Source organism: Vipera berus (assembly GCF_964194415.1).
Source record: "Vipera berus genome assembly, chromosome: 12".
Classification (NCBI taxonomy): Eukaryota; Metazoa; Chordata; class Lepidosauria; order Squamata; family Viperidae; genus Vipera; species Vipera berus.
The window spans coordinates 17,681,399-17,700,513 of record NC_138215.1 but is presented as its reverse complement, the minus strand read 5'-3'; the positions used below and the strand labels follow the sequence as shown (position 1 = coordinate 17,700,513).

The 19,115-nt window shown below is 46.0% G+C and overlaps 1 protein-coding gene across 1 annotated transcript in view; it reads left to right on the top strand.

Annotated features, from left to right (window-relative positions):
* Positions 1-17,721, top strand: part of HCN4 (hyperpolarization activated cyclic nucleotide gated potassium channel 4) — a gene marked incomplete at both ends in the record, with an annotated part of 43,102 nt that extends 25,381 nt beyond the window's left edge. Inside the window, 6 exons of the mRNA XM_081337051.1 lie at positions 4,546-4,707; positions 10,311-10,529; positions 13,763-13,909; positions 14,528-14,768; positions 15,494-15,658; positions 16,184-17,721. Coding sequence (XP_081193177.1) covers positions 4,546-4,707; positions 10,311-10,529; positions 13,763-13,909; positions 14,528-14,768; positions 15,494-15,658; positions 16,184-17,721 — 2,472 coding nt within the window. The remainder of the gene's footprint in view (positions 1-4,545; positions 4,708-10,310; positions 10,530-13,762; positions 13,910-14,527; positions 14,769-15,493; positions 15,659-16,183) is intronic.
* Positions 17,722-19,115: the final 1,394 nt, after the last annotated feature.

Sequence of the window (19,115 nt, the reverse complement as noted above, 5' to 3'; positions counted from 1 at the left end):
GATTGAACTCCCGAGTGGAAGGCAAGCGTCTTTCACCTCTAAGACACCATGCCTCTCAATACAACTGCAATGGACCCTCCATTTTTATTACTCTATAAATATTGCTAGCGTTTGAAAGCAAGGTCTTGATTTAAGAGACCAAAATATCCTACAGCCCATTCCTAGTAAAGAGTTGGGCTGGTGTGTCTTTGGCTTCCAAAAATTGAAGTCTCCACATTTGGAGATGTGTAGAAACCTCATTGTCACATCTATTCCAGGATTCAGCTTCTCTGTGGTTACCCTTGAAAAGGCAGCGGTGTTCGCTGAGTGCAGGATGAACTCAGTCCTAGAAGTGTCAGGAATTCAAAGACCTTTCCAATCATTTATAGCTTCTCCACCTTGGGGTTGAAAGGGCCAGTGGAAACCTCAAGGAACAAGCTACTCTAAAAGGAAGCATATCATCAAATGCTTTTCTCTTATCTTCCATCTCAAGACATTTTCATGCTTGGAGATGAGACTCATTTGGGCTGTCAGCAGCTTCATTTCTGATCTCTGGCCAATGCAGCGCCCCTCCTAGCTTGGAGCTGACCGAAGGCCCTTCATCCTTTCTCAAGCACAAAGCAGCACAAGAAGCCTCGCCCGCTTTTAAGCCAGCTTGTGCGTTGGCAGCAAATCTACTTGGGCAGAGGTCCTTTCCTTGCAAATTCTCAAAGAGGAAAAGATGTAGCCAAAACCACAAGGTGGTGTGTGTGTGGGGGGGGGGAAATAGGAATTTTCAGGTTGCTCTGAGTTATTTCTAGCCATGGATACCTAGCAGGTGGCTGTCCAGATGTCATTTTATATCTCATAATATAAAAAAAAGTTGAGACTCTAGAAAGTCTACAGAGAAGAGCCAACAAAGATGATCCGGGGGCTGGAGGCTAAAACATATCAGGAACGGTTGCTGGAACTGGGGATGTCTAGTTTAATGAAGAGAAGGACGAGGGGGGACATGACAGCAGCGTTCCAATATATCTGGGGCTGCCCCAAAGAAGAGGGAGTCAAGCTATTCTCCAAAGCGCCTGAAGGCAGGACGAGAAGCAACAGATGGAAACTAACCAAGGAGAGAAGCAACCTAGAACTAAGGAGAAACTTCCTGACAGTTAGAACAATTAACCAGTGGAACAACCTGCCTCCAGAAGTTGTGGGTGCTCCAAGGTTTTTAAGAAGAGATTGGACAACCATTTGTCTGAAATAGTCTAGGGTTTCCTGCCTGAGCAGGGGGTTGGACTAGATGACCTCCAAGGTCCCTTCCAGCTCTGTTATTCTATAAATGTCAGCAGGGCTGAAAACAAAGGGTAGTCACTGTAGAAGAAACAGCTATGATAGATCCCCACAAATGGGCAATAAATCAGGTGGGATCTTTTTGGGGGTTTGTGTGGATTCTGCACCCTAATCTTTTTACACACCTCTGAGACAATGGTAGCCTTTACATCCCAGCTCTTGCAACCTTTCTCTATTCTCTTTCCTTCTGAATAATAATAATAATTCTCCTTCTTATAAGCTATTTTGGGTAGTGAGAGCCAGGGTGGATAGTGGTGAAAGCACCTGGCTAGACATTGGGAGACAGTGAGTTCTAGTTCCACCTGGTGCACGAAGCCCGCTCGGTCAGTCCTCCTTTCTCAGTCCTAGGAAGAAGAAGAAGAAGAACAGGTCAAATCACTTCCAAAATTTTGCCAAGCAAACTCAAAGGCACACAAACACACACACACACACACACACACGCACGCACAAACACATACCTGCCGCTGCTTTTACTGCCTTTTTAGCTAAGGGGCTAGACTTATTTTTCAGCTGAGTCCCCACCCTATGCTAAGATCCGGTTACAAACGCACACAATTGCTGTTTTCATACCATTGTGTGAAAACCCTTTTACAGCTTAATAAGGATCATCTGGTTCACACATCTGGCAAAGAGGAATGCAACATATGGAATCATAAATTAGCCCACTTTCTTACATCCTACTCTAGAGTGATGTTGTGAATCATGATCAAAACTTTGGAATTTGATTGTCAGGAATTATGGTTGCATCGTGAATGGAGGACGGTGAAAAAAAATAACATTGAGAAATTGAAAAAGGATGATTATTCAAGGTGTTAAGTTTTAAAAATGTATAACTTATCTGTCTTACAATCATATTCATTAATCGAAGGATGAAATATTATTTTCTTCTTTGGCAGAGAGATTATATTGTACAATAACATTTTGTATCTGATTATACTATAGTACGACATGGCATTTATTACTCAATCAGGGCCTATCTGCAGTTTTAATAGATAAGGAGATTTTTGTTGCTTTTTTCCTGGTTTGTCCATTTTTACCTTCTCTTCTTGTTTTCTGGGTGTTATGATTTTTTTTTTTAAAAAAAGTTCAGGTATAGACCGTAGACCAGGGGTCTTCAAACTTGGCCCTTTTATGACTTGTGGACTTCAACTCCCAGAATTCCTCAGCCAGCTTTGCTGGCTGAGGAATTCTGGGAGTTGAAGTCCACAAGTCATAAAAGGGCCAAGTTTGAAGACCCCTGCCGTAGACCATACAATAATTGGAAGGGACCTTGGAGATCTTCTAGTCCAACCTCCTACTTGAGGAGGAGTTTGTTAACTTTTTTTTTTAGTTTCTTTAGTTTAACTTCATCTTTTTTTTCATTTTTTTCTAAAATAAAGATTCATTTGTTAAAAAGAAGTGATTTGCTTGATAAAACATACATATACGCGCACACACACACACACACAAACACAAAAACCTTAATGAGATATATTTGTATCGGGGCAGGCTCCGTCATGATGATACCAATCGGTGATATCATAAATTAGTCGCAAGGGATACATCCCCCCCCCCCCCCGTTCTTCAGAAAAGGTAGCATCTCCTTTAAAGTTTAAGTCACGGCAGCCTCTTCCTGTGCTTTTCTTGACTGCAATACAAAAAATGGCTTGCTGGGTGTTGTCTTCTACACAAGAGGCCCCCAACCTTTTGGGCACCGGGGACCGATTCCGCAGAGAGAGGTTTTTCCGCGGACAGGAGGGTGCGTGGTTTTGTGTGCTGCCTGCATCCCGCGGATGGGGCTTTGCTTGTTTGTGCGGACCGGTTGCTGGCATGCTGCAGCCCGGTACCAGTCCACGGACCGGGGGTTGGGGACCCCTGATCTAGACTGATTCTTCCGTTTTCTTTTCATTTTGCTCTTTACTTTCTTTATGGTCTTCCTTCTAAGCGCATGCCAAGCTGGACCCTACTTAGCATCTCCAAGATCAGCCGAGACTGGTTAGCTACTGCCATCTACTGTGTTACTCTGTTAGTTATTTCGTCCTTGTAATTTGACTTCCAGGCCTGGAGAGAAATGTCTTTTGATTTTTGTCATTGTCATGCTTTATCACACCTGCCGAAATAAGGTAGCTGATCTTGGCTGCCACTTGGATTTAGAAAGGCAGGCAGGAGTGTTAGCTACTCCTGTTCTTGAATATATACATATACGTATACATATACATATACACGCGCACACGGGCGTGCACACACACACAGACACACACATGGAAAGCCCAACTTTTCATTCAAATTTAATCTGACGGGTGGTGGGGGGGAGAGCATTTTGGTGATGTTATTTTTCCTAGGGCAATGTTGACTCTGTTGAGAATCACCAAGCCTCTCTCCAACGGCTTTTGTGAGTTGCTTAATGTCTAAAGGGATGTTAACCCCCTCCCTTTCACTGCTGCCTCAACTGACGTTTGCAGAGCTTTGAAGGAACAGTTTTACCTTGTGGACAAAATAAGTCACATGAACCATAGATAGACTTGGCTGCAATGTCCATGTAAATAAGTCAGCTACGTTTCCAATATCTCCACACTCTGCTAGATCAACTTCTTCTCCAAGAGCAGGAGATCTCTCCAAGAAGAGTCCTGTCAGTACTCAGAGTTGGCAGTGTGGAAACCCAGCCATCTTGTCAATAGACCGCTGGGGTCCAAGAGGCCCTTTGCACCAAGGCTAGGCTTTGAAAACTATCCTCTCTCGGGTTGCCTTAAGCATCATGAGATACTGGCTCTGCATTTTTTATTTAGAAGAGGACCGTAGACTGGATGGGCTTATTCTTGAAGCAGAGCTGCTGCTTCAGAAGAAGGTGGGGTGGTTAGAGAATTGAACTGGATTTGGAGCAGGGGTCTTCCAGCTTGACCCTTCTATGACTTGTGGACTTCAACTCCCAGAATTCCTCAGCCAGATTTTCCCATGGAGTCAGGGAACTCCATGAGTGAGGTCAAGCCAATAATGTTCTGGCCTACTGGCTGGTTAGGTGATCTAGTTTGAGAAGTCTGTCATCCCAAGAAGATAACAAGTCAACATTTCCATATTTTGGGCAGTGAACTTTCCACCTTCCCCTTTTAGGAAAAAAAAAATTCCAGGACTTTTTGAGAACTTTTTGCTTGGAGTTTACTTCTGCGAATCACACGTCTCTTTGGTCCCATGAATCTATCACAATTAGGAGGTATTCTTAAAAATGGTTGCATCCCTAGGGCTTACTGGTGAATCCTCTTCTTCTAGATCTTCCATATGACCTATGACCTGGCCAGTGCCGTGGTACGGATCGTCAACTTGATTGGCATGATGCTGTTGCTGTGCCATTGGGATGGCTGTCTCCAGTTCCTGGTGCCCATGCTCCAAGAATTTCCAGGGGACTGTTGGGTGTCGCTGAACCGCATGGTGGTGAGTTGCTGAAAGCCTGCACGGACCCGTTTGGCACTGGTGAACCCCCCTCTAGTACATCAATAGAGCTGAGTCCTCCAATTTCCGTCTAAGAAGCCCACTGTTTGATGATCACACATTCTCTTTCATCCTTACATCTAGGACAGGAGTAGGCAACCTTGGCTCTTTTATGATTTGTGGACTTCAACTCCCAGAATTTCTGAGCCAGCCATGCTGAGGGGAAAGGCAGAGGTTTTCAAGCTGAGCCATGCTGGCTGAGGAATTCTGGGAGTTGAAGTCCAGGAGTCATAAAAGAGCCAAGGTTGCCTACCCCTGGTCTAGGTTCTCTGATTTTATCCATTTTCCTTGCAGGCCAATCAAAATATGGGTAAGGTTGGCAATCATGGGAAGCTGACGATCGATAAATCACGTCCGCTTACAATTGGAAAATTGTCTTCTTCCATATCATTGCTACATTGGGGCCAGCTTATTGTCAGGTGGTTTGAGAATGGTTTCCAATTATTATTATTATTATTATTTTCTACTCGGCTGGGTTTCACAGGCAAGGTGCCACAAAGGTCTACTGAAAGATACTATTTTCAGTTTTATATTTCTTTCCGTTGTTCGGGGGCTGCCCTGCCTGCCAACCTGGAAAAGGCCCATGGAAAGATGTGCTAAGGACAGCTTTGCTTGAGATTTTGCAAAAATGGAGGTGTCTCTAGATCCAACAGAGAGAGGACTATACGAAAAGAAGCAGGATTTTTTTTCATCCATTCGATGGCTCCCTCATTCATTCATTCATTTATTAAATTTTTATGTCATTCATCTCGCCTATAAGGTGACTCTGGATGGCTTACCGATGATAAAATAAGCAAAAAAATGAGTAAATTAAAATATCAAAGCATTAAAATGACTTAGGATTATGATTATAAAACTATACTGAAAAGATTTGTTTGTTTATCAAATGTGTACGCCCATCTCACCAAAGGCGTCTCTACGGTGGCTTATTGGCCGTTGAAAAAAACGCAGCTTGAAATATTAAAGCAATAAATAAGGGAGCTTAAATTCAAAACAAATGAAATTAAATTAAAACCTAACCAGGACGGAAAGGGAGGGAGCAAATTGTGCCTGGAGAGGAGGTGTGTGTGTGTGTGGGGGGGGGATGTTTCTCTGTTCCATCAGCTACCTCCTTATCACTCAATGAGTGAAAAATACAGGACATTCCACCTATTTGAATTTGCTCACCATTCTTTGCCAGAAAATTCCAAATCCCAATTCTTTTTTTGTCCATTCCGATAAGATTAAAGGGAAAATGCATACACTTTCTCTGCCAGTCACCAACTTCACACAGATGGAAGTGTGAACAAGAATATAAGCAATACAAGGTATGGACTACCAAGGCACGTAGATAAAAGATTGGATGAAACAGGTCCGGGTAATCAAAAGTGCTGGGAAGCAATTCACACATGTGCATGCACACCCCAGCAAGAAAAGTCAATCTAAATTTATAACCTCTTAAAAAAAAGGGGTGGGGGAGGGGAAGATCTAGAGTAGGGCATGATCACAGTCTAAAAATACTTCCACATTTGTTTAATGGAGGAAAACGACTTCCTGAACAGCAGGATTTGTGGTTTTATGAGAGGAACAAGAAGAAACATTTTAAGGAAATGTTATTATAACCATCATATCCTCCTGTAGTATGTCAAAGATGTGTAGATGTCGCTTCAGGGTACCTGGACTCAGGAAATGATCTTAGCCCCATTTAGAAATTAATTAATTAATTGATGGATGAATGAATAGTTTAATGAATGGATGGATGAATGAATATCAGGAGAGAGTATAAACAAATTATGTCCTTCCCTCCCACCTTATCTTCAAAGTCCTTCATATTTTGTGAATGAATCTTTTAGGTAGAATCCATACATCAGGGGCTGGGAAGCTATGAAATTCAAAGGGTGTAGTACTATAGTTCCCAGCAACTGCAGCCCTCATGTGGAATGGATTACAGATCCTCATGTAATAGTTTATTGAGCCATTTGGGGAAGGAAGGAAGGGAAGGAAGGAAGGAAGGAAGGAAGGAAGGAAGGAAGGAAGGAAGGAAGGAAGGAAGGAAGGAAGGAAGGAAGGAAGGAATTGTTGAATTGGTTGGCAACTGCTGTGCGTGCTTGAGGGGGGAGGTCCCAAAGCCTGGTCTGGTTGGGTCTCCTCTGCTCAAGTCAGGCTAGGAAGCAGAGTTGAGGTGGACCCAGAAGCAGCTTCCTGCTTTGAGGATCTGGACCCAAATCGATCGGATGGGAAGAGGCAGAGCCAGGGGTTGGAGTCAAGAGAGGAATCTGTTAGATGTTTTGTGCCAGCCATTGGCAGTTCCCCAAAAAGGTCATCAGATGGGAGCAAAGAGGCTTCTTTGCTTCCACTAATGAGCCAAAGGTCTCAGACCCGACAGCCCCATTGGCGAGAGAGTTTTATGGTCAGGGTGGGACCAAGACCCCCCATAAATACCTCTGCATGAGGGGCTGCTCTTTGTTCTTGTTCTCCTTCCAGTTCTACCTCTACTCCTAGCTCCTAGTTCTTCTTCTGTTTTAGTTATGTAATGCTAGCTTGCTTTTATTTTATTTCTCTCTCACATGCAGGCATGAATGCTTTCATGCCAAGTATTTCTTTCTCTTTGATCTATCATTGAATAAAGCTAATATGATTGCATCTCTGCGTGATGCTTTTACTTGGAAGCTCCTTTAACGATCCATCGTGAGATCACCTCACAGAATCAGTCTGGAATCATTACGTGTCCATAAGCAAGCAAAGTCTGGGCAAGTCCTGCCCTCTCTTCCCCTCCCCCCCATTTATTCCATTAATGGTTACAGATTTAGCAGTTCCGTGCTGGATGTTATTCGTTCAGTTCAGTAAAATTAGTTTCGAGTTTCAGAACATCAATGTTGGCTGTTCTCTTGACTTGACCCACTTTGGGGGGAGTGCAGCTTCCGAGCACACAAGATCCTCTGGATTCCGAGAACATTTTTTACCTGACTTTTCAAGGACATTCAGAAATGTGGACTGGAAGGAGCAGTTCAGAAAAAGATTGGCAAACAAGGCAGTTCCAGGCTTTCTCACTTAGCTAAACTTTGGATTTTGGATCACACCAAAGTCCACTCAGTAACTAAAAGTGACATTTGTTTTTTCAGGATAGCATCCTGAAGGTCAGAAACCGTAACTCCAGATAGCTTACAGAAATAAAATCCCAAATAAAAAAAAACTGAATAAATCATCACCCAACCACCCCCACCAGTGACAGCAATTAGAGAAATCACTTGATGTGCTCCATATCACCCTGGGGTTCCCAGGCCTGCTGGCAAATCCATGTCTTTAGGGCCTTTCAAAAGAGTATCAAGGTGGAAGCTGGATTATCTCTGCAGGGATGATGTTCCACCGGGAGGAAGGTCCTTCTTCTTGGTCCCACTAGATCAGGGATCTCCAACCTTGGCAACCTCAAGACTTGTGGACTTCAACTCCCAGAATTCCTCAACCAGCATGGATGGCTGAGGAATTCTGGGAGTTGAAGTCCACAAGTCTTCAAGCTGCACTAGATGGATCTTCTTAATCATCCGTAACTTACTTTGCCTTATCCAACAATTATCATTGTTTTGTCCTACGTGTGCCTCCTTCTACGTACGTACAGCGTGCCAGATTGCAATCTCCTTCGCCCTCGTTCCATGCGGATTGCACTTCCTTCAAATGGGTGCGCACGAGGCTGTGTGTACATAGACAAGGGGGCCACCCTATCTCCACTCTCCAAAATGAAGAGCTGATTCTTCCCTCTCTCACCCCGCCCCCCACTGAAGTAGTTGCATGGGCACCGAGCCAAAATAGCATTTGCCACCTCTGCTGGAGAAGCAGCAGTACAGATGTGTCATCATGCCGCAGGAACAATTTGTTTATTAAAAGAGGGATCTATTTTTGAAGTGCCATCAGCTCTCCACAACTCCCCATGTGGATGCTGCAACAGGACGGGTAGCAGAACGCAGGTTTTTGCAAATGGGTAGTAGTTGTAGGGGGTTAAAGCCCTGGGATTGATCTTCCTTTTCAGCCTTGAGGTTTCCTGAAAGATCTAGAGGCTGATTCCTACTTTGCAAATTTGTTAAGCCGATAGAAGAAGAAGAAGGAACATACATTGTCTGAAGCTCAAAGAAGGAAGGGGAACCTAAAAATAGAAGCTCAAAAAGTAGAACAAATAAAATGTGGAATGATTGATCTGCACAAGGGCAGAACCAGTCCGATGAACACCGTCTCAGTTGCCTCTAAGCCATCTAAGCATCTATGGCAAGGGTCCCCAACCCTTTGGGCACCAGGGACCAGTTCCGTGGAGAATGTTTTTTCCACGGACCGGAGAGTGCGTGGTTTTGTGTGCTGCCAGCATCCTGCAAATGGGGCTTCACTTCTTTGTGTGGACCGGTTGCTGGCATGCTGTGGCCTGGTACCGGTCCACGGACCGGGGTTTGGGGACCCCTGATCTATGGCATTCAGCTCAGAGGGCATGTAGCTGAATTTTTGGATGTGTTGAAGGCTTTGGAAATGAGGGTTTCTTTCTAATAGTTTTATAAGATGTCTCCTTAGATCAGAGTTGCCCAACCTTTTGGGCACCAGGGACCGGTGCCATGGAGAAAGGTTTTTCCACAGACCCAGAGGGGGTGTGGTGTTTAATACTGCCTGCATCCCAAGGATGGAGCTTTGCTGCTCCATAAACCGGGGTTTGGGGACCCCTGCCTTAGATGCTAACACATATTTCTTCTCTGAATTCAGATGGCTTAAATGATCCTCGATTTAGATAATGTGTACATTTAAATTGACTTGAAGTTATTTTAATGGTGGTAGAGGAGGTGCCTTGGATCATGCTGAGATTACATGTTGTTTCATGTCTGTCTATTAGGACATCTTTGTGTTTGCTAAGACTACATTCAAAAGCTTCCTGTATTTGTCCATCTAGAACAGTCTTTCTCAACGTCAATGACTAAGATGGGTGGACTTCAACTCCCAGAATTCTTGCTCGTGGAGGTGACATCCATAAAATTTAAGGTTATCAAGGTTGAGATAGACCGATCGAGATACAGATACTTAATGTGGGAAAAAATGCAAGGCCAAAGAGGGAATTCTCAGGAAGGCCAGCCCAGGCCCCAGGCTTCACCAATCTAGGACCATCCAAGCAACACAACAGCTTCCTCCCCACATTTCAGACTAGTGGTATCCATGGTAGTGGAAGTCTCTCCTTTTTTATGGGGCCCCCATTAAAAAAAGGCAAGGACAAAACTTTGATTGTAGTGTTGTAAGCGCCATCGTGCCTTTTTGGACACCCCCCATGGACACCCCTGCTCCAGATGGATGCTAGTCAAGTGCATTTTGAGAACTTAGAAATGGTTACAATTCGCCCGTTCTGACTTGAGGTTCTCACCAACCACCTATGGTGCATTCAAGCGTGGAACTAGCAAGGTGTGGCAAGCCTGGTGGACATTTGACCCTCGCTGACCCTTCAGAGTGGATGGGAGTGATGGTGGAGCACCGAGTGCAGGGAAAGTAGTCCCACCTCATCCAACTGTGTCCATCTCATTTTGTGTAACTCTCGTCTGTCTCTTCAGAATGATTCCTGGGGGAAGCAATATTCCTATGCGCTGTTCAAGGCTATGAGTCACATGCTGTGTATCGGCTATGGACAGCAAGCCCCAGTGGGCATGTCTGACGTGTGGCTCACCATGTTAAGCATGATCGTTGGTGCCACCTGCTATGCCATGTTCATCGGCCACGCCACAGCCCTTATCCAGTCTCTGGATTCCTCACGGCGACAGTATCAGGAGAAGGTAAGTGGCTTCTTAGGGGGCTTTGGTGATGAGGTTCAACAGCTGGATGACTCTAGGATCCAGGTCCCTGTGAGATGTGGTCCAGGGAGTGGATCCTTCTCATCAGCTGTCACTTCTTTCCTTCACCCCAAGAGCGATCAGAAAGGGAGCAGAGGAAATGATAGATGATAGATCATATAGATTGATAGAGATAGGTGATAGATAGATGAGAGAGAGAGAGAGAGAGAGAGAGAGAGAGAGAGAGAGAGAGAGAGAGAGAGAGAGAGAGAGAGGACAGAGAGAGAGATGATAAATAGATACATGTAGATGATAGATACTGTAGAGATAGATAGATAGATAGATAGATGATAGATAGATAGATAGATAGATAGATAGATAGATAGATAGATAGATAGATAGATAGATAGATAGATAGATGAGAGAGAGAGAGAGAGAGAGAGAGAGAGCGCTCACAGGAAATATTGCTGTTTCTTTAAAATGCATTATCTTGAAAGTCAGTACCACGGACACAAGGCTGAGTGTATTTGATTTAAAAATAGTTAGATCAGTTCCCAATTAAACAGAACAATCTAAGAATAAGCAAAACACTCAATGTGGTACCAAATGCAAACAATCAGGAAGATGCTTCGTTGTTCCGAAATAAGGTTTGCAGCAAAACCTGCCTGCAAACAACCCCTGGAGGACTCATGCCTGGCAAGGGCAGAAGGGCCAAAGCGGGTGTGTGTGTGTGTGAGCCAAATTAATGTGTTTGTTGTCTGCTTGTTTCACGTTGGCACTTACAAAATCCCTCCTACATGTTTTTTTACTAGCGACAAGCAGCCTAGGTTCAAAGCTTAATGGAGGCAGCATCACCTTTGCTTGACTGGGGGTTCAAAACTGGTACCGTGCTTGGCCCAAGTCAATCCCCCAATCAATTGATTGAGCAAATGCATCAGTTGGTGAGCTGAAAGGCCAAACCCAACTTAGATATATAAATTAAAAGATATACATTGCAGTACCGTTGGCCATGTCACCCTCAAGGGATCTTTTGTTATACAGGCTAAAAAAAAATGCTTGGAAAACCTTGTATGAACCAGTCAGAATTAACGCATAAAATTCCTAGGGGGGATGATCAGATTTAGCTGTGCACAGTCGGCTTGTGCTCCTGTGCTTTTTAATCATGTGTGCCTCATTCTGTGGTCTGCCCGGTAGATACGTTTAGTTCCATCTGTTGGTTCCATCCAATTCGATTTGTGCGATTATTGTCTTTAAAGTCAACCCGGGGTGTGTGTTCCTTTCCGTGGCCGATGGTTTTTCTTCTCCTCCTTTTGTGATTTCTCTTTCCCTGTCGGTTTCAGATTGCTTGTTGGGGTGTGTGTGTGTGTGATAAGTGGGTAGACTTAATTAGGATCATGTGTGGGAGACAGAAGGAGCAAAAAAAGGCATGGGTGTTTTCTTCAGCGCAGAGAGATCAAATCTGAAGGAGCAGCAGCAGCAGAGAGAAAACGCAAGGAATGCTGCTCTAACGAAATTGGCGTGAAATATTTGAATGGCAAAGGAATCTTTTAGAGGGAAAAGACAAATGGATTTGAAAAGCAAAAGCCGCTCTTTTGAAGCCAGCAAAGTCCACATTCTGGGCAGAGAGGATCGCTGGTTTGAAAGAGGGTCCAAAGGGGCCGTCTACATTAAGATTGAATAGCCCTCTCTCAACGGAGCGGGGGGGGGGGAATCCGATCACCTGTTTGCTACAAGGTCCTTAAAGCTGTTCCAAGAAGGCTCCACACCCATTTGCACTATTCAGGCACAGATAAACCTCCAAGTGGCCTCAATAACTCTCAGAAAGAGTACTAACGACCAGAGGACTGCAAGGAATATGAATCCTTCCATCTGCCATCATTCGGTCAGAACTTGAAGAAGCTTCTTGGATGAGAAGCGAAACGCTTTCAAGGAAAAACAAAGACAGTCCAGTTGCCTTTTGAGAAAAGCAGCCTTGGGACTTTTGAGCGGAAGACACCTACCCCGAGCAAATTGATTTTATGAGGCTTTTCCATTGTTATGGTTTATTTTTTAAATTCTGCAGATATGATTCTGAGCTTCCGAATAGGCTTGAGAAGACAAAAGTGGACAACACGATTAGCTTAGCACCGATGACTCTCATAGGTGCAAATGATCAAACCTTAGTTTATCCCCGTTTAGACCCCACTCTAACACTAATAGTTAACCACCTTTGTCTAGCAGTAATAGTTAAAAGAGAAAAGATAATTATAATTTTGCTCATTTGGGGGGAATTGTTTTTTCCCTCTATTTTTTTTAAAAAAAATATGAACATTTTAGCCCTTTAAGCTACAACTTTCATGCACTTTCTAATTCTAAACAGCTGGTATGGGGCAGTTTATTATCAAGGGTGGGGTGGGGTTCAAAGGGGTATCAGTAAATTGTTCACCAGCTCTGGGTTACTGCTGGGATTCCATCTTGCTTCTCCAGGCAAAAGAGAAAGGCAGTAATTGGCAGGGGTTTTAGTGCAGATCTCATTTCAAAGTCACGGTGTGAACCTGCTTCCTTTCAGCTTGATTCTGTCCATAAAAATGATGGATGGGTGTCCCGTGGCACAGATGGGGGAGAGGTTGAAAGAGAAGGAGGCACGTGAGCAGAATTTAATGAAAGGCTGTCCCCTGGCCCAGAAATCCCTTGCTAGCACAGCTTCTGGATGGATTCCTATTGCACTGTGTGAACGGGGATAGATCAGGCACAAATGTACCCTTTGAACACGTCCTCCCAGCATTTCAGAGAAATAGATTTCTCCAAGGGGTTTACTGGGAGCTACACAGCCCTTGACTTACCACCACATTTGGGACAGAATTCCCCTTGCTAAGTAAGGCAGTTGCTAAGCAAGTTGCATCCCATTTTATTCATCTTTTCTTTTTTTTGCCGTGGCGGTTAAGCAAATCGTGGTGGTCACTGGAGATCACGAGGTCCTTAAATGAATCCGGCTTCCCCTGTTGACTTTGCATGTGTGAAGCCAGCTGGGAAGGTCAGAAATGGTGATCACAAGACCCTGGGATGCTGCAGCCGTGGGGTATACATGCTGGTGACCAAGCGCCCGAATTGTCTCCTCCCAGTTGTGAGGAGAAAAGGGGGGGGTGATGATGATCTAGCAATGTCCATTTTTGAATCTGGACTGGAGAATATAAATAGCCTGCACTGAAGCTATGTCAAAAGCCATCTTGATGAACACTCTTTTTCTCCCCGCACAGTACAAGCAAGTCGAACAATACATGTCTTTCCATAAACTTCCAGCTGAGATGCGCCAGAGAATACATGACTACTATGAACATCGGTATCAGGGCAAAATGTTTGATGAAGAGAGCATCCTGGGAGAACTAAGTGAGCCCCTCAAAGAGGTGAGCAACATAAAGGCGAAGGAAGCACAAGTGAAAGGTACCGATAGAAGAGAAAATATTTGTAGCTCAGGGTTGAACTGTGAGGTCCTTGGTGCTCTCTGAGCATGGCTGTTTTCTTGCAGACGTTTCATGACCCAACTAGGGAACATTATCAGTGTGAGAAGGGAATGGGGTTTGCGGAGTGGTGGTAGTGGAGGAGGAGGAGGATTGTGGGGTCCTTGGTGCTCTCTGAGCTTGGTGGTTTTCTTGGAAACATTTCTGATGTTGATATTACTTAGTTGGGTAGTGAAATGTCTGCAAGAAAACCACCAAGCTCAGAGAGCACAAAGATCAGACGTGCTGAAAGAGCTTGGGACTGTCTAGGACATTAAACAATGGTGCTGCTTCACATATGGGAAGGATAGATTGATCAACCTCTACGTAATGTGTTATGCTGATTGATCGACTGAATGATGAAGCATAAGAAAGAAGCTTCAGAAATTGAAAAGCATAGATGAACACCCATTTTTCATGCCTGCTGCTACCTTGCCGAGAGGGGGAGGAGGGGTCAAGAAGCCTGATTTAAACAGCTGAAATCCCCCGTATCTCACAGGGTTTTTCTGCTTCTGTTGGGACTAGGAGATCATCAACTTTAACTGCAGGAAACTGGTGGCTTCCATGCCTCTGTTCGCCAACGCCGACCCCAATTTTGTAACCTCCATGCTGACCAAGTTGCGTTTTGAGGTCTTCCAGCCAGGGGACTACATAATCCGAGAAGGCACCATCGGGAAGAAGATGTACTTCATCCAACATGGGGTGGTGAGTGTGCTCACCAAAGGCAACAAGGAGACCAAGCTGGCCGACGGTTCCTACTTTGGAGGTACGGAAAAACATTTCCCTCTCTTGGCTGTGCAGCTCAAACAAAGATCAGAGAGTGCCAAGAGTCCTTTGCATAGAGTCGATTATCTGATCTCAATGTTTTATCCAACAATAGAATGACAGAATAACAAGAGTTGGAAGGGACCTTGGAGGTCTTCTAGTCTAACCCCCTCCTCAAGCAGGATGTACCATTTCAGACAAACGGTTGCCCAGTCTCTTCTTAAAAACCTCTGGTGATGGAGCACTCACAGCTTCTGGAGGCAAGCAGTTCCACTGGTTAATTGTTCTCACTGTCAGGAAGTTTCTCCTCAGTTCTAGGTTGGTTCACCACTTGGTGCGTTCTTGCCTGCCTTCAGGTGCTTTGGAGTATATGTCAATCCTCTCTTCTCTGGGACAGCCCCTCACATATGGGAAGATTGCCATTATGTCACCCCTAATCCTTTTTCGTTAAACTAGACAGACCCAATTCCTGTAACCGTTCTTCACGTCTTTTGGTCTTCAGTCCCCTGATCATCTTTGTTGCTCTTCTCTGCAATTTTTTTTTTTAGATCTTTCATTCAAGTGCTTAGTAGTTTGATTGAATCTCCGATTGGTATGCTCCTCGCCTCTAACTGTAGTAAGCAACTACTATTATGACTACTACTAGATTACTTGCCCTTGCTGTAGGCCCTGAAAAGCCTGTGGTCCATACCACGGAATAGATTTCAAGGTGTTCTTCTCTTGTAGAAATTTGCCTGCTGACTCGTGGCCGACGCACAGCCAGCGTGAGAGCCGACACGTACTGCCGTCTCTACTCGCTTTCGGTGGACAACTTCAATGAAGTATTAGAGGAATATCCCATGATGAGAAGGGCCTTCGAAACGGTGGCACTGGATAGGTTGGACCGCATTGGTAAGTACACACACAGAGATCTACACACACATGCGACTAGCACGCATGTGCGGGGGAACCTTTACCTTTACCTTACATTTCTAAAGGCTCTGGGTGTCTAATAGTTAGATAACGTGGTGGTCCCCATCCCACAATATAAGTCTATTTTGGGGATTTTTGCTTCAATTTCTGCTACGAAATATTGGGGACCCGTACCACACATTGGGGGTGATGCAATTCAGTGCTCAAAGGGAATTCTGGGAGGAGCCCTCTGGCCCAAAGGGCCGTTTGTTTTGTCCAGGCTTGGACCACGAATGGTCTTTGAACTTCTTGTCATTCACCGCAGAGTCTCAGGAGATCCTTGCAGATCTCTCGGGCTGCAGCTTTTGAACCCCCATTTTGATTTCCCATGGAAATGAATCCTCTGCAGACGTTGACTGCGGTGGGCAAGAAAGTCCTTTTGGAGAAGGACAGGATTTTCACCCTTTCTCCTTGGTTGGTGGCTCCTCAAGACGGCTCTTCAGCTGTCTTTCCTCTTCCTTTCAGGCAAGAAGAACTCCATCCTTCTCCACAAGGTCCAACACGACCTCAACTCAGGCGTCTTCAATTACCAGGAGAACGAGATCATCCAACAAATTGTACAGCATGACAGAGAAATGGCCCACTGCGCCCACAACATCCAAGCGGCAAGGGCAGCAGCAGCATCGACTCCCACGCCTGTTATTTGGACCCCGCTGATCCAGGCTCCTCTGCAGGCTGCCGCGGCCACCACTTCGGTAGCAATAGCGCTGACTCACCACCCACGCCTTCCCACAGCCATTTTCCGCCCGCCGGTCTCCGTTCTGGGTTCTCTGGGGCAGCCGCAAAGCCAGACTCCGCGGCGCTTGAGGCGGCTCCATTCCTTGGTGTCTTCTGCTGGACCTTCCATCGTGGGATCCCCGTCAAGCACGCCAGGGGTGGAGACCCTTTCCTCCTCCTCCTTCCAGATCCAGCAGTTGGCTGGGTTTTCTGCGTCAACGAGCTTGGGTCCCTTGCATCAGTCCTTGGCCAGCTCTCCTTCCGCTGGGTCAACGCAACAAAACCTGGGCAGCCCCACATCTACCGGACTGGGGCAGCTGTGTCCTGGGCCTCTGGATTTGACTGAAGGGGCTGCTCAGCTGCAGTCTTCAGACACCAGCTTTGGCCCATTCCAGAAGGCTCCCCCGAGTTCACCACCAGCCACCACCCCCTCCTCGTTCCCTCAACTCTCCTCAAATTCCCCTGTTAGTCCTTGCAGCCGCTTGCAACCTACGGGCAGGCCCCACTCCACGGGGCAGCTGTTGCAGCTCTCAGGAACTGGAGGGACCAACCACTTCCAGTTGCCCCCTTTGTCCAGTTCTCCCTCTTCTGGCTTACGCCAACTAGCCCAGGCCTCAGGAGGCCCCCCTCCTACCTCTGGCCCCACCCAGCCAAGTGCATTAGGCCCTTCTGCTGAGCCGGCCACCATTGCTCAGTTGCACCAGGAACGGTCCTCCTTCACCTCCCTGTCTCCCCCAAAGCCCGGTCCCGTGGCCCCACCCTTGTACCCACGACCATCAGGCCTTAGCCCTCCCAGTCAAAGCTTGCCCCCCAGGACTTTCCAGTGTGGCCCGTCGGGGACGCTGGGTTCTCAAGGCTCTTTGCTCCTGCCTCAGACCTCCAGCCCACCTGCCCAGGTGCTCCAGCCCCGGAGTCGGCCGCTGGTTTTGCCAGGACGATTAAGCCAGGACCTCAAGTTGATCTCCGCTTCCCAGCCATCTCTGCCCCACGAAGCAGCGAAGACTTCGAGCCCCCATTCCTCCTCCCGAGAGTCCGTTTCTAGCTTCTCCTCGTTCTCTGGCGGAGGCAACGGCAGTGACCTCAGGGGAGGCCCCAGACCTCTGGGGAAGCCATATAGCTCGGGGCCAGGACGGGTCACTCTACCACGCCAAATATCCTCAGGTTGTCTGCCCCAACCCCCACCATTTGCCATCTCCTCCTCTCCACCCATCGCCGAGAGGAAAGGGTCTCTACAGCTGAGTGGGGAACAAGAGCCCACCCGCTCAAAACTGCCTTCCAACTTGTGAGATGCTCTCTCTCCCCCCCCCTCCCCTTCGGCCTGGCCCAGCCCCCCCCCCCACTTTCCTCCTGTTTCCCGGAGCCCCCTTAACTTTCATTTTCTGCTTTTCAGGTCCCAGCGAATGTTGATGCGCCTCGGTTTCCCATTTCTTTGAGTTTAATAACGAGATTAAAAATAAGAACAAGGGCGATATCACACACACACACACACACACACACACACACACACAAGATAACCAGGTATTCTTAGAGCTATAGATTTTCAGTCACTTTCTTTTATAGAATATTTTACTACATGGAGCAAGAGATCGGAAAAGAGTCACGGGATCGATGTGGAAGGATAAGGTGACACGCGTCGAATTCTTTAGCTTCCAGCTAAAAAAAAAAATTGCTTTCGTACGGAGAGATTCCACTCCCGAGATTGGCGTTTGAGGGTCTTTTCTCAGTAGGGGTGTCCCATCTTTTTTTCTCATTACAAGCTGGAGCATTTTAGCCTTCAGGATTGTACCCAGCCAGGTTGTGATCTAAGGGAGCTTCAGATGAAACCTTGGGACAAGTGTGGGGTGGTGGGGGAGACACAAAAGGGATTTCCCTTGAGGGACACGTAGCTGAGATGCAAGCAAACCTTTAAGGTGGCTTCCCAATTGACCAGTTATGGAAATTAAAATACCTCCAACTTCCTATCAAGAGTGTCACATTTTAAGGGGAAGAACTTAAGTCCTGATCTAGATTTCAACGTTCCCCTCCCCCAACAGTAAAGGTGTACAGATACGGCTTTTATTTTTCTCCTCTGCAATCCAAGTGAGAGCCACAATTTAGCTGGAAAAAATGAGCATAATTCTCCTGCTGCAGTTTTGCTCAAAATGATCCTTTTCCCCTTCCCCCCACCCCACACATCTGATCCAAGAGAAAACCAACATATTCAGCTGCTCCAAAAATTCAGAGAGAAGGGAAGTCCTTTACAAACTGGAAAGGGGTGAAATGCAGGTAACCCTCGACTTAATGACCAGCCGTTTAGCAATGGTTCGAAGTTACAACAGCACTGGGGGTGGGGGAAAAAAAGTGGTTTTAATGACCGGTCCTTGCAGCATCCCCAGGGTCCTGGGATCAAAATTCAGGCTCTTGGCAACCAGCATGTAATTTACAACCATTCCAGGATCCCGGGATCATGGGATTGCCAATTATGACCTTGCCGATTGGTTTCCGGCCAGCAGAGGCAATGGAGGGAAGCTGGACTTGCTTAACAACCACGTGGTTCACTTAACAACGGCAACGATTCGCTTAACAACCATGGCAAAAAGATCATCAATGGGGAGTGATTCACTTAACAGGGGCCTTGCTTAGCAGTGGGAATTCTGTAAATCAGGGATTAGCTGTAGACAGATTCCCTTTCTTAACAGAA